This window comes from Lotus japonicus, chromosome 1 (assembly GCF_012489685.1).
Source record: "Lotus japonicus ecotype B-129 chromosome 1, LjGifu_v1.2".
NCBI lineage: Eukaryota > Viridiplantae > Streptophyta > Magnoliopsida > Fabales > Fabaceae > Lotus > Lotus japonicus.
The window spans coordinates 88946119-88962087 of NC_080041.1; the positions used below are offsets into that span (position 1 = coordinate 88946119).

At 34.1% G+C, this 15969-nt stretch overlaps 1 protein-coding gene across 2 annotated transcripts; it reads right to left on the reverse strand.

Moving 5' to 3' along the window:
* Positions 1 to 601: 601 nt before the first annotated feature.
* Positions 602 to 5568, reverse strand: LOC130727548 (protein tesmin/TSO1-like CXC 5). 2 transcript variants are annotated; one of them, XM_057578702.1, is made up of 8 exons: positions 4847 to 5567; positions 4323 to 4430; positions 4009 to 4186; positions 3494 to 3847; positions 3086 to 3186; positions 2896 to 2990; positions 2240 to 2596; positions 602 to 1172 (listed from the first exon to the last, which is right to left on the reverse strand). In XM_057578702.1, the coding sequence occupies exons 1-8, from the start codon at positions 5191 to 5193 to the stop codon at positions 922 to 924; spliced, it is 1791 nt and encodes a 596-aa protein (XP_057434685.1). In that variant the 5' UTR covers positions 5194 to 5567; the 3' UTR covers positions 602 to 921. The 2 variants fall into 2 exon arrangements, with proteins under 2 accessions (XP_057434685.1, XP_057434686.1); XM_057578703.1 differs by lacking the exon at positions 4323 to 4430 and having other exon boundaries at positions 4847 to 5568.
* Positions 5569 to 15969: the final 10401 nt, after the last annotated feature.

Below are 15969 nucleotides of genomic sequence, written 5' to 3' on the forward strand. Positions count from 1 at the left end.
TTTGAATGTTCAGTGCTCCACTACAAGCAACAACACCATCACCCACCACCCACCACCCGACTCTTTTTTCTCTCTCTTTCTTTATACAGAATGATGATACTCAAACGGAAAATAGTGTATTCACACTCCATTTTTAGTTCTTATTGATTATAGGTAGTGATTTTGGGCGGAAGAAGGTTAACAATGACTTAATTGAGGGTTAGTGTGTTTAATCTTAAAATAAAAATGTAATCATAAAATTTTATTCACCAATGTTTATCATGTTTAACAAATTTTAGTTACTTCTATTCAGTTAACAATGTTTATCATAGCCAGTCCCTAATGGCTTGTTGGTTGAGTGTAATGGAATAAAAGCAAGTTTAATAGTGAAATTGACATCAGTTGCAAAATTTTGGTCCTCGATTAGCAAATTCAGTCCCCCACCTTTAAAAATCGTTATAATTAAGTCTTCATCACTTTTGTTATACTTGGTCACAAACTGATTCAAACCTTGTTTGTTTCAACTTTTTATCATTACCAAAAGTTTGCAACTGATGTCAATTTCACTATTAAACTTGCTTTTATTGCATTCAACACATAGGAACGTCTCGATTCCTTCGTATATAGTAATAGTAAACATCAAACGTGACCTGTGTCCAGGCCAGGACTTAATTGTGTTGAGATTTCAATTCAACGCTAGGAAAGATGAGGTTCCAGCTAGGTGTTTTTTAGATGAGCAAGCTTCTTCTCTTTTCTCATAATCAATTCTAAAACTAAAAAGCAACTTATAGAACCTTCTCAGTAGAATTGATTCTAGCTTTAGAATCAATTGCATAAGAATTTCAAAACATGCAATTACTAGCTGCAGAAATTCCAGATTGCACACTGACTGGGAACCATTTTCATTACCAGTCAGTCAGGTAATAAGTCTTTCACCAGACATCAGATTTTATCACCTCTGTTATTCCAATTTGCAAGCGACCTCCATGAAAGATCTTTATTACCATGTCCATCAGTTATTGAATAGATTGTCCGAGATATTTCAGTAACCTCTGAGATGGGGCAATTTGAAGTGCAGTTGCTGTGAATTCCCTTCTCACACCCTGTGTCAGTTTCAGCTCCACTATGGCCATTCTCTGCAGGTTCTTTCGTCATTCCCACATCTTTCCTGGCTAATGAAGAGCATGCTGTTTCTACAAGATAGTTAATACTCGTTAACCAAAATGAGTGAAATTCTTAACAAATCTTAATTGAAGCTCGAGGAATGAGAGAATCTCATAACCCAGATTACTATTCTCTCAATTGTTTATCTTAACAAACTGTTCATGCTACTTTTAGGTCAAGCTAATAATTTCAAAATATAATGGAATCTAATCAAACATATAGCTAAAGGTGAACACAGGAAACTGAATTTCAGGGAGTCAAACCCCACACCACCCCCAAAATAATAAATAATTATAATAAAAAGAAAAGTAAAGTGCATCCTAATTGATCAGTCAGGAACATACAAAACGTTGTTCGGGATAAACAATTAGATAATCCACTAATGCAAAATGTAACCATTTAATCATCATGTGAGCTATGGAACTAGGGCTATCTGGTATTTATATATTTCTCATTCTATTCCTTGTTCTTTCAAATGATTTTTAAGATAAAGTTATACTCTTCTCAGCTGATTTCTACAAGCATACTAACGATGAAGCCAGATTTATCACCATTTTCTTCCTTGGTGACCATAACTGTTTCTTGATTCAGATTTAAGCTGAACAAGGTGGCACTGCTATGGGGGAATATATGGCTTCACCATTTTAATGTTCTAACATGACATTCTTAATTTTATGAATTAGATGAGGCATGTTGTCATAGGTAACCTAAGACAAGCAGCTACAAGGTAGAAATGCATCATAAAGAAGTTAGGTATGGGTATACTACAATGTCAGGTGAATTACTATGCCTCCTACACAATATAAGTTCACAAATACCATCCATTACACAGGTTTAAAAGGAATTCGAGTTCTCAAGGAGATGAGCAGAAATAGACAGTCTATTTTTATAAAGCAAGAGAGCTATATTAGTTAATTGTTTACTTCTTCATAAAACCCAGTTAAATTTATATTTGTCAGTCATTTCAAATGGGACTTTCCAAAACGACTATTCATAGAACATAAAAGTTTACTTTAGGACAGGAAAACTCAGGTTAACTTTGCCCCCAACAAAGTTTTAAGTGTGAAGACTAGACATCATAACATTAAAGCCTCACCTTTTATGCTACCAAGAGTAATGAGTCCACGAAGAACATCCCAGAACTTGGTCAGAACAAACCTTTCCTGCTCTTCATAAACATCAGTGCATCCACCAGAATTAGATGATTTTTCAATCATGTTTTGACAAGGACCGTCACATGGCACTCCATTTGCAGAACCATTACCAGAAAAAATCACATCTTGTTCATCACACATTAATGCACGTGTTTCTGGAGACAATGGCCTATTATAATGGTGAATATCAACTGCATCTGTGGACATCTTGTCACCAACAGGATTGTGAACATCTCTAGTGTCTTGCAGTGCTTCAGATTCCGTAGTCTCTGTTTGCCAATCGAATTTGTTTCTCACTTCTGAAAAGTTGAAAATAATCACAATCCCAAATATGATAAGAAATATGGGAGGAGTAGCAAACAAAGACAAAAATATTGACTGCAACATATGTACAACGTGTGTATGTATGTAAGAGGACAAATAAAGTGGAAAAATAAAATAAAAGTGATGATTACATTAAATAAATGCCCTAACAGCATAAAGTTCAGTAAGAATGTATATGAAAACAAAAAGTATTCATAATCATTCACCACACAGTAGATAATCAAATTATTATAAGCAAGGCGTATATAGTATACACCCGTGTATTGGTCAAAACCTGCATTTGTCTTAGCAGCTACTCCAGAGAGAACAACAAAAAGTGAACAGAGATTCTTCACATTCTGTGTCTGAATGACATCCGCCAAAATGGACCTATAGCATGAGTTATTGTTAGTTCAATTTTCTTTATATTTATATTTAAAACATAAGATAAGTTCATCAAATAATAATAAAAAAAACTCACACACCTGTATGTAGAACTTGAAGGCCCTGAAGTTCTTGTGTTGGCATCAGAAACAACGGAAGCTGACAAAGATGAGGGTGATGAAGCTATAGGATCAATTTCCTGCTAAAAATTCAATTCAAAGACAGATATTATGTGAAGTTTGGATGTCAGAGAAGGGGAGGGAATGGACAATGATAACTAAACTAACAGGAAAATAACAAGGAAATTGAGGGCTCCAAGGGATAAAACTAGAACTGACAAGTTGATACACAGTCTTCAATAATTATATGACAAAGTTATTGCCTTACTGGACTCATGTGATTTTTCCAATCCAAATTTCAACATAATGAATCAACCACATAAAGAATACTTAAATGATTATCGAAACAAGTCCAAGTTAATCCTATCTAGAATGCATAGAAGAAAGCACCTGTTGGTATTGAGAAGTCATGCTAACAGTTTGATCTACAGCTGATTTGCCAGAAAATATTTCCTGGATTTTTCTTTTCTTGGGTGTTATGTGAGGTCCATAGCTGAAGGACCTAACAGCTCCACTAGTGACAGCATTAACTGCCTGTTTGGGCGGAACTAGATTATACTCTTCATGAAAAAATGCCCTTCTTTCAGTACTTCCTTCAGAATTCTTGCAATCCATGCATTTACAATTTTCAGAGCAGAGGATATTGGCTTGGAAGCACTCACAATACTTCTTAAGACAACCTGATTTCTTGCAGTGACATCCTTTATTGTGCTTTCCTATTACTTGAATTTCAGGTACATCTACCTGAGTTTGTTCAACACATGATAATATAACAAAAGTTAGCGAAAATATCAGGTAAACCCAGAATAGTTATACTTATAATCACAAGACATTGGCTCAAAAGTCAAATGACTTGAGCCAAAACAAATTATACATGCTTGAGGGAGAAGAATTGAATTACAAACCTTAGAATACCGTGGTTCTTGTGGACTGCTAGCGATTTTTGGTTTGAAAGCATTCGGATTGCGTTCCAATGTTATTCCAACAGCCTCCTGTCTGGCAGCTTCATTATCCACATTATTGTGACAATTTAGACAGTTGCAGCCATCACAGTAGATTCCAGCAGCAAAGCACTCGCAGTACCTAGCATTTGCAAAATTAGCTTTCTCTAGTTAGACTGAGATAGGGGGGATGTATGTAAGATGTTTAGATATAGCATAGTCATGTGATAAAAAACTCCTGATGAAACATTTCCACACGGGGCAGCTCTTCGACTCACAATTTGAGGCATCGAGAATTTTTGCAGTTACATTGTTTTTGTTTCTTTGGAGTGCTGTCTTTTAACTCCACATTATTTCGAGGATGTGATCTAGGAGACTCCTCCCTCCTGAAGGAAAACACATGCATCCAAACATAGTAGAATGCAAATCAGAACCAGAGTTCAACGTGTGAGCGAAACTCAATCATAGAGAGTAAGAGATTAAACAGTCAAGTGCCAAAACTATGACACTTCACTTCCCAAATGCACACATTACTGTTTCACATTTTACTCAAAACTCAGATTAGTAAATGAACCTAGGAATGATAATGATGAACCCCAAATTGCATTCAGATACAAGCAAACAGGCATTTAGAACATGCGCAACGAATTATTCACTACAACCAGTATGCATTCCAGGGTTTGAAGCACTAATACTCTATCTCTACATTACAATCTCTTCAAATAGAAGCTAAAATTCAAAACATATATCCAATTCAACGCTCTTAACGCATATCGGAACACTTTCAATTGAGAATACTTACATCGCTTGCAACCTCTTCACCGGCGTCGGGTGCGGTAATAGCCGAACCGGCGAAACCAGCTGTGGCGGCGGTGCCTGCAATTGTGCCATCACCGGAGACTGCATTGTTCTTTGCTGTTGCACCTGCGGCGGTGAATAAAACCACGGCCGTTGCCCTGGTGGATGCAATTCCAATTCCAAATGCGACGGCGGCAGATGATGAATCGATGGAAGCAGTAACTGCGCCACCGGCGGCGGCGGCGGTGGCAGTTTGAGGTGAGCCGGACCTCCACATACGGCGGCGAAATCCAATTGCCTGGCCGATTTCCGAGGAGGAGCTAAACTCAGCGTCGTTTCGCACTGCTCCATCAAAATTGATCTGAACTTCCAAATCACAATGTCACACTCACACACACACACACTCTTCACGATTCGCCGTTTCAAATGGAGTAATTGAAACGCATGGAGAAAATCTTCAACGAAACGGAGTGGCGTCAGGCTCAGAGTGCGACCATAAATTCGCGAGCGTTACGGATTGCAATTAATAGAAACAAGCAAGGAATCGACGGAGAGAGAGAGAGAGAGTAACGAAGTTGAAATTTCGAGTAGCGGAAGCACCGTCGCGGAAAAACGGTTGCCGGAAGAAAACTCCGCCGTGGTAGGTAGCGGCAGTAGTGGTGGTAGTACAAGTGCCACCTCTCTTGCGCTCTCGAGATTTGAAAATTGAATTGAAAAAGTGAAAGGTTAAATTTGACAGTGGGGATTTTATAGAGGAGATTTAAGTGTATTGTAACCGTTGGATTGGGAAAAAGGGTACCGGTACTTCTGGCGCTAACTGAATCTAACGGGGAGTGGTATTCTGAGACATGCTACACGTGAACGTCTGATACAGTTTTATTATATTGATAATGATAATAATAATAATTTGATATTGCATTTGACTTGGAATACATATTAAAATAATTATTTTTGAGAATCTCTCTAAATAGAATGGTATAAAATAATAATGTTTTCGAGATTTAGGTATATTAGTAACGGAATCAAACATTACATACATTACATAACAAAATCTAATAGAATGGTATAAAATAGTAATGTTTTTTTTTTACCTCAGAGGTCCAAAACAATGTGGTGTTTAGTAATTCAGAAGAAAACAATTTTATTTAGAACATATCATATATTTAATTACATACACATTTCTATCATATTTAATTTTTTTTAATTCCTCTTATAATGTTGAGTCGGATAGAACTATTATAATGAGCGGCAAAACTCTTCAATGTGTCTGCTTAAAATAGAACAACCTCGTACCGATTAATCTAAGTTTTTTTTATAAGCACCAATTAATCTACGTGTTTGATAGCTTATTATATTTAACACACCAGTATTACTATATAAAAAATTAAAATGAGCATAATATATGTTTCACACACACAGACATATATATACACACAAATATTTAATTTTATAAAAATATCATATAAAATAGTTATAAATTAGAATAAATAAATTTATGATAAAAATATTAATTTTGTTCTCTTTTTTTTTTCTCTTGTCTCATTTGGGTTGAGTTACCCCTAGTACCTCCTTAAATGAACAATTTTGCTGACAAAAAAAATGATAAAAATATTAATAATTTTCAATTTTTCATATAGTAATACATGATAATTTTCTAACTCATATTTATTTTTATTGATATGCATAATTTATTTTTAGTATTTTGAGTATTTTCTATTATTAAATAAGTACTGAAAGGTTTCAAATATAAGTTAGAGATATTTTGCTTAGGGTAAAAGAAGAGAGTGTTTTATTTTCAGTAGAGCATCTCTTGATAATATTTTTGTGAGTCCAAAATATCGCGTAGGATATAAGCAATTGATGGATGATGCATTTATTGTTGTAATATTTACTCAAGGAGTAAAAATTACATAGTGTTCCAAAATGATAAATGTGTTGCATTGAATGGATTTGAATGAAGTCTCACATAGAAAGTGGAGCAACTTTTCAAAGCATTTATATATCATTAAATGTCAACCATTCAACAAAGAGACAAAGAGAAGATATAGTGCCACATGTGCATGGTTTGGTGGTCCCAAGCTTTTATGTCACATGTTCCATTCACACCACCCCTCGCCGGTCACCGGCGTGGGCGCTAGTGGAGGCTTGTAGACGGCACAACACTTGAGGCACTTTAGCACGACGCATCGACGGCAACGGCAACGCGGTTGTCGTAACGTCTGTTTGTTTTGCTCGTTTTAGAATTCGAATTTTGCACCTATTCACGAAGGGTCGCAACTATTCACATATTTGTTGGTAACAGACATAATTTATGAAGAGTCGCAACCTTATAAATTATACTGTTTTTACCTATAAATAGAGTGCATGTTCAGAATTCAGAACACACAATCATATCCTCTGTTTTTCCAGAAAACACTTCGCTGCATTTCGAGTTTTCATTAGTTTTGTGCAAACTCGAATCAACGCTGATTATCCTGGGTATTCCTGCATCCATACTCTAAGACGAAATTCAAAAAGTGCTTGAAATACTTTAAGGAAAGTAATTTCATCACAATCAAGCCTATTCATTTTCCAACATTTATAACATTTAAAAATTGTTTCTAAACTTAAAAGATCTTCACTTTAGATACTTTTAGTTCACCATTTTTTTTTCTCTTTCAAAATAAAAAGTTCACCATTTTTAAAGGAACCAAAATGTACTTAATTTTTGAGTAACAATTATAGAAAAAAAAACAATTATGTCTCATAACATCCGTGTCATTTGGGCCTTTATACCAAACACCACCTCATTGTTCTCTCTTTCTCAAACAAAAAACTAGTAATCTAGTGCAATGCAGTGATGCACATGTATTTTAATTTTTAAATATAAAATTTAATTAAAATAATATAAATCACAAAATAGTGTGTACCGCGCGATCCAATAGTGAATCTTCTAGGTCATGTTCCATTTATAACATTTAAATTTGAGCTGTAGTTATGGGATAGAGTTTGTAACATGTGACTTGTCCTTAAATTTTGCAACATTTAAAACAGGTTAACTTTGGTGATAAGTTAGTACAATCTCTATTACTGCTTACCACAAAAAAAAATGTACAATCTCTATTACAGGTTAACTATTCCCCTGTATCCCTTTTGCTCCTTCTTCGTTTTCTATCTGTGACTTTTTCACATTGATATTGTAGATTTAAAATTTATTTACCAATGTAGTACAACTTTTAAAATATTTATCAAAATAGTATAAATCGCCACCGTCTCCGTCTTTAGTGATATCTAAATTTTTTTATGGTGTTTAAAAGAAATCGCCAATTAATACCACTGGCCACATATACTTCATTTTATTTTTTCTAAAATCTTTTTACTATTGTCACTCTAATTGGCGATTTCAATTTTTTTAATGAAAACACCATTGCCATTGGAGAATTGATTTTATTTTTCTTTCTATGTTATTAGTGATGGAAAACATTCCCTCTCAAAGTTTCATCCCTAATTCCTTTTTAATAATTCTCTAGGATTTTGTGACGGAGTTTACCGACACAAAACCTAGCATATAATATAAAATGAAATAGTGAGGGATTGCGGAAATAAAAGATTTCTGTCGCAAAATAATTACTGATGGAATATTCTATCTGATGTATTGGGTTAGAACGTAGGAGAACCCATAATATTCCCCTCTTATATTAATATACATACATACATACTTTTTTTGATAAAAAAAAACAATCTCTATTACAGGTAATTTTTTCTTTCTTTTGCAACATTACAAAAATTGTAAACACTATAACAAGTGGTGTTGCGAATTGCGATACAGCAGCCTCTCCTATAAATTTCCCTATAAAATTGCTCTATTATCAGTGATAAACGCAAACCCATGTGCATCTAGCTTAAGTATAACTAATAGCAGGGCACAATTCAAGCTAAGATGCATATAAAACTCGTTCCTTAATGAAGCTGCTGTATTCATTTTTTTTTCTTCTTATTGTGTTTCTAATCAGTACTTGATTGAGCTGATAATCATGATTATTCCTCGTATAAATTGACGCTAAAAGCCCATTTAACTGGCTTGGCACACTATAGAAAACAAAAACAAAAAAAAAACGGGGCTAGGAGACCAGTCCTTTGCAAAGCCTAAAATTGCGCATCTAGTCGCCATTTGTATGGGTTTTGCAATATATATTAGAGGTACTATACTAACACAGCTATAGTGCTGTCCTTTTCCATCAAACCATATATACCAACACTGACTTGAACTTAGAGCATCTCTTTCCATGAGTTTTTATTTTGAGTTTTTAACATTATTTCTGTAGGTCCTAAGTGTTATATATAGTATAATTAGTTCATAATCAACTGATGCAGATTTCAACCACGAGTTTTTAATTTAATTTTAGTCAGATCTCACAATATATTCCGCATATTTATATAAGCAGTAGATGAATGAGAGATAAAATATAATTTTTTAATCTAATAATTCAAAAAATAAAATTGCTTGCAGAAGCAACTAAACATTATTTTTAAGAATTAAGAACTACAGCTCAACCTTCTCCAATTGACAAAAATATAAGAGTCGGTACTTAGCTTAAGAACCTAAAATAAGGTCATGGCGATGCTCTTATTTGCAATAATTTTGGTTGTCATGGCTTTTTTTGCTAGCCATACAACTATATTGTGTTTGTTTGAGCATATTTTGAGTGGAGAGAGATAGATGAGAAAGAACTTGTGGAGAATGAGAGCACTCCACCATGGTTTGGTCGCACATGACAAGGTAGAAGAGGGAATCATATCATGGGTTCAAGACATTTTTCATGGTCTTCGCCACAGGCACAAGCGCATTTTTTTTGGCAGAACAACAACAATCACTCACATGGAACCACACTATATATCTTGATTGAAAAATGAAGGAACGTAACTTTCAGTTGGTTTCTGTAAAAAAAAAAAAAGGATGGAACTTGGCGACATGGAGGAAGGGCGTGGTCTGATCTGATAACTGGGTTGAGATTTTTGGGTTAGTAGTATGATCTGATAACTGCTAGCCTTTTTTACTTGAATAATTTCTCTATAGAATGCCCGCTTATAAAGTTGAACGATGGTGTCGCCAGATGATCATGTATTCCCGATGCAGTAATCAAATGATGCTTTAGCCAATAATTAAACTTCCATGATTCAGTTTCAACCACTACAAGAACTGAAAATCTATGTCTATCAACATGGTGGCTAATAGATGGTTCTATCAAGATTTGAAAGTGTGAATACACTTCCATACTAGTTATTATGGCATTAAAGGCTACAGAAAGATTGTTCGCCTTAATCTGAATTTCTGAGTGTCTTAGAATAAGGAAAGAGTCTGAGTCTCAATAATTAAATTCAAACTACTTTTATCAATATCCTTGTGAATATTGGCAATGCTTCTGTAGTATCTTTCATTTAGTGTATTAGCAGTACAACCATCAATAACATTCATGATGAGTCTGATCAGGAATTCGTGATTGTTTCGAAAAATGAAGGCTTAAATATGTTTGTGGTTTTGGCTAGTTGAGCTGCTTTTAATTTTCTCATCTTTTATGGTAGTTTTAAGCCTGTGTTCCTCTAATTCTTATTTCACTTATAGCAACGGTTTACCGCTGTGTAAAATGATGACACGTGTTAACTTACATTTATTTCTAACGGATGTTTGATGATAGAAATCTAAGTTACACTATTATTTTACATTTAAGAACTAAATTAAAAAAATAACTTATTGGGACCAAAACCAAATGACCCCTTTTGTAAGGACTGAAAACATATGTAAGCAAAAAATAAATGTATTTTCTCCATCTTACTTGTGTTACAAATGGTGAGCGCAAATCTCACACATGTCAGGATTGGACGCCTATATCTACTTGTTACTCCATAAGCTGTCAGAAGTTCACAAAAAGATCACAAGGGATGCTAAAATCTAAGTACAAGAGATCCACACTTTCAATAACAAATTACAATTTAGCTGCCAACGCAGAAACCATAACAAGTAAAAGCAAAAAAAAGTAGAAAAGCAACATAACCCCTCTCAAAAGCAGAACAATTCAACCCCTCCATGACCACAAGACTTGAAAATAAACCCCATTCAATAACGACCCAACAGCGCAGATCAACCCCAACATTCCACTGACCAGACTTTCTCCCTTGATTAGCAAAGCTCCCCAACAGTAACGCCCCAAATCCCAATGGTTGAACCCTCCAGCCACCAGCTACAATGAACCCATAAGACCCATGACTTGGTCCTGAACCACCAATCACAAGAGTTGAAATAAAATAGTAGCACCAGTACAGGGAACAGAATTGAAATTGCTCACACAATACTGAACAGGTGAGAACCTAGATCGAGAGGAATTGAAACCACGTGCTGAAGCACCAAGCACCTTTGCCTCCAATTCAGAAGCAAAACCTTAATTACCCCTATGGAGACCACGCGGTCAGAGAAGGATCGCATCAGACATTTCCCTGGGAGTGGATCGATATATATGAGCAACCAGACATTCAGACCCAACAGAAGCTAGCAGTTAGAACTAGAAGGATTAATTTTAAGAAGGAGATAGGATTCAAAATCCACTCAAACAAAGAACAGTCAAAATGTTTTGTCTTCGCCTTCAAACACATCCAAGACCTGAGGCCTCACAGATCTGGGTTGCCATATCTGAAAATTGCAGCATTCCTGCAATGTCAAATAAGACATTCCTCATGTTATGGATAAACGTAAGCTCTTATATATTGATAAAATAATTTGTACAATTTATAAAAATAAACTCAAAACATCTTATATTTAAATTGATCTAAATTATTTATAGAAGTTCTAATTGACTCATGTATATGCTCCGTGAAATAATGACGCAAAGGTGCTATCTTGTCTAACTCTTAAGATGCAATGATTTCTAAGAAAGAAAGTCTCTCGACCCATAATACTTGCAATTGCACAATCCATACTGGGACATTGTTCCATTACAATTAATCCCACTCACAATCCAGCAAGCAACTAATTATATTTGGTGGTTGCTATGGTACCTTAAGCCAGACTAAGGTGTGATACCCAAAATGAGTCGATTTTAATAATAAAGACTCATTTACCGGTTAAAATTTTGATTGTGTTTTATCGTAGTAATGTAACGTTCCATTCTTAGGGACGTGAGATTTGAAAGTTGTGTTTTCTGAGCTTTGTGCATCCACCAACCATGATCATTTTACGCGCATCTTCATCACCATTATTCGTTTCCACCACTCGTACATTTTTCATCAAAAAATGAATTTCATGAGATAAAGTTAATTGACAAGTAAAGTAAAATCTAATGATGTAGTATTTACCTTGAATAACATGATAATAATCTATAGAATTACTTAATGAGGTACCATACCCAAAAAAAATTGAGGGTACCAAAGAATTTACCATTATATTTTGATGGGTAAAATATTTCATTATAAATAAAATAATTTTTATTACCAAAAGGGTGAGATTTGAGGACACGATGTAATCAATGCTGAGATACAAATTTGATGTGTAAATTAAGGGTAAGTGAAACTGAAACTGGAAGTTTATTTGTGTATGCTTGAATTTTCCAAAAGGATGATTTCTCAATATATATATGGACACACATTTATTTATGTATGCTAGAGTTTTCCTATTATAAATTATGGAAATAAAATTTACGCATATAGTTACATATATCAATGCCAAGAGTTCTTATAACGATATGATACACTATAAGACCAACACTGTTTAGGTTAAATAGAAAGAATTTAGGCCATATGTACATAAGTTTAAATGAGAATCACCCAACACAAAGGTTTAGCACAAATTAAAGTAGGTTGAGCAAAAAAGAGCATTAGATTCCAACTAGAGAATAAATATAAATGTTATCGATCGGGGACAAAATAAATGAAGCTTTTGGGTTATAGTATATGGATCGTTTTTATTCGGGTATAATATGATGGTACGTGGGGTAGGTGTGGAGATGGTTTTGGACAAGTGTGAGTTTTTGTACACCTTTCTTTAATTTCATTGGTTTCATTTCATATGACCACATGGGTCATGCACACACTTTCCTTTGTACTTACACAAAAATACACATCATTTTAAACCTTTTTTATTTTATTTTGGTCGACCACATCAATTTAAACGTAAATAACAAAAATTTAACTCACATCCACCATCGTTTTTGTACACTGAAAACATAGACGCAGATATGGGTTAGGCATTAAAAAGAAAGCAGACATTTATCCTCCATTCACAGTAAATTTTGATGCTGGGATCAATAAGATCGGGCGTGCTCGTTTGGAAACGAGTTGCCCAACGTTTAGACGCACATATTTCGCACATATTTGGCACGTATTTAGTATGTAAAAGTTGTTTACTTATAAATTCTAGGAGTATTATTTATAATATGCTCCTTAGGTACTAAAATTAATTTGTGAAATAACTCTTTTAACATGTGAACAAATTTTTTGTTGTTAACCCTAAACATTAAACTGTCAAACCATTTCCAAAAAAAATTGTTTTTCCTTTTCTTCTTCCTCCTTTTGTACTAAGGGTTGGAGCTCCCCTAGAGCTCAATTTTAATACATTTTATTGGCTTATAAAAAAAATCCAATTAAAAGCTACAATATATTGTTTTGGAAAATACACACATGTAATACTCCATCCGTCTTTAATTATAAGACTCTTTAGAAACGTACTTAGTTTCCTTTATATTATACTTTTAGATTTTATAAATATTTACTACTTTTTTTCCATCTATACTCCCTTGTATTTATTATACTTTTGTAATTCTAAAATTTGATTATCACTAATAATAATATGTTTCCACACCTTACCCAAAAAAAAGAACATAACTTGAGGGTAAATATGAAAGATTATATCAACATTTTAAAGCATAATTATTCCTTTTTTGAAAGAGCAATTTTATTAATGAAAGAAAATATGTACACCACACGATCCAACCAACCAACCCCTGCAAAACCAAACAGCGCAAAAACAAACACTCGGAAAACCAATCCCCCTCCCACATTATAGTCACAAAGACTTGAGTGATTAACCTTAATTTGCTTTGCTAACCCCTTGATCATGAGTTCTTCACTCCCTCTAGGGTATTGAGTGTAAATGTCACATGCAGGAGAAATTTAGCTAGAAATTAATGCATATTGAAGCACTCATTATATATGCTTCTTCTATTGAATGCATTTTCGGTTTATATAATGAAAAACCTTCTCGATAAGCAAAACAATGCTCATAGTAAGAAACTTTGAGACGTAAACTTTACGTACGTGTACTGCAGGTAGCAAAATAGCACTTTTTTCTATACATACAAAAGTGCTTACTTAATTATGGTAATCCAAATTAAACTCGGTTGTAGGCCCTTAGTGAATAATACACTCTCTTTATATATCTTGCTCTCAGATTAATGACACCCAGAAGAGAAGAACTTAAAGTGAGACTTGTATATATGGCAGTATGGCACTACCCGAAATTTGGAAACGTTACTTTATTTGGAGATCTTTTGTGTGCTCATTGAAGAAGAATTATTTAAGCCATCATGCCATTTCAAGAATCAAAACAAAGTAGAACAAAGAGTATGCAAATTTCTTTTTCCGTACGTGATTTAACGAGAATAATCGTTATCTGTTAGTATTTTTTACTGCGGTAAATTTTATATAAGAATCAATCACCTTACGCTAGCTTATCTTATCTAATAACTCTTGTCCAGTCAAAGACAAATTATTCACACAATAGTTCTTACAGCCTAACATTTTTAATAGTTAAAGTTATAATATAATATTTTCTTGCTAACCTAATTTCTTCTGAGATCGTTGTGTTATTGACGTAATCATCATAATAATAATCACTTCTTCTCATTTCACAGATCTCTTTCATGTTTATAACTTTTGAAAGTGAATTTGCAGCGTGTCGTCTATCCGTATATGTAATATGATTAATGGGCAACTTCTTGCACAAGTTTTTACAAGCCAACTTCTTTATACATAATAAATGCAAAAAGCTAAATTATCTCCATATTTAAAAAAATATATATTCATTCATATTAACTTTATTTTCTATTACATTCTCATATCGAGGCGGTCTAACATCCACCAGTGGTGGATGTAAACACTAGTACCAAATTATTACTTCTATTATTTCAACTTAAAAACATTATTTCACATATGGTTACAAATCCTATATTTCCATGTTATAAGTGACACACCAATACATCATTTGAATATTAGATAAAACCTTACACTCATCATTTTTTTCTCGTTATTTCTTTATACATTTTGTATGATTGTATCATATCATATATCATATTTTTTATGTAGGTAAAATTGAGCATTTGATGAAAAAATGCCAAGTGCCGAATGTCAATCATTTTAAAAGTTTTAATTAGACATTTTTTACGCTCACGTCTATACTAACAATTTCTTCATATCTTTTTTTCTTATCATATCACTTAGTATACTCTTAATTCTCTCTCCTATTTCTATCACTTTGGTGTGGGAGGAATCAGTGTTTGACCAATTTCATTCCCTCTTTATAATTGAAAAGTGAAACACTTATTATACGTTACTATTTTCTATCACCACCACTACTAGTTAGGGACAGAATGGAGATGGTGCGTCTGCAAAATGTTTAGGGTTAAACGTCACGTACCTCATCTTCCGTTACATCTAAAAGAAATAAAAAACTTAGGGTTTCAAATAAAGTTCTATTCCCACCTAGACCCACCCCGTACCATAACCAGTGCACAACACGCACCAATGAGAACCATTTAATGTGCAGATGGCACCACAAGTACCTTTTAACCTTGGTTGACACGACAGGCACAAATTAATAAATGCAACCCTGATTAAAGCAGCACGTGTACTCAACGCGCCATCACTGTACCCTCTTTTTTTGTTTTTCCATTTTTTAATTTCCTCTCTCACCCTTCCTTCTAGGGTTTCTTCGCCGTCCACAAAGCCCAACATAAATGGTTAGCGATAAGAGCCGCAAAATCGTGACACGTGGTGGTCATCAATTGGCTTGAACCTTCTCTCTCTTTAAATTCGTATGCTACGGGTTTTTCTTTTAATAAATAAACAAAATTGAAAAGAAAATAAATACAAACACTACCTTCT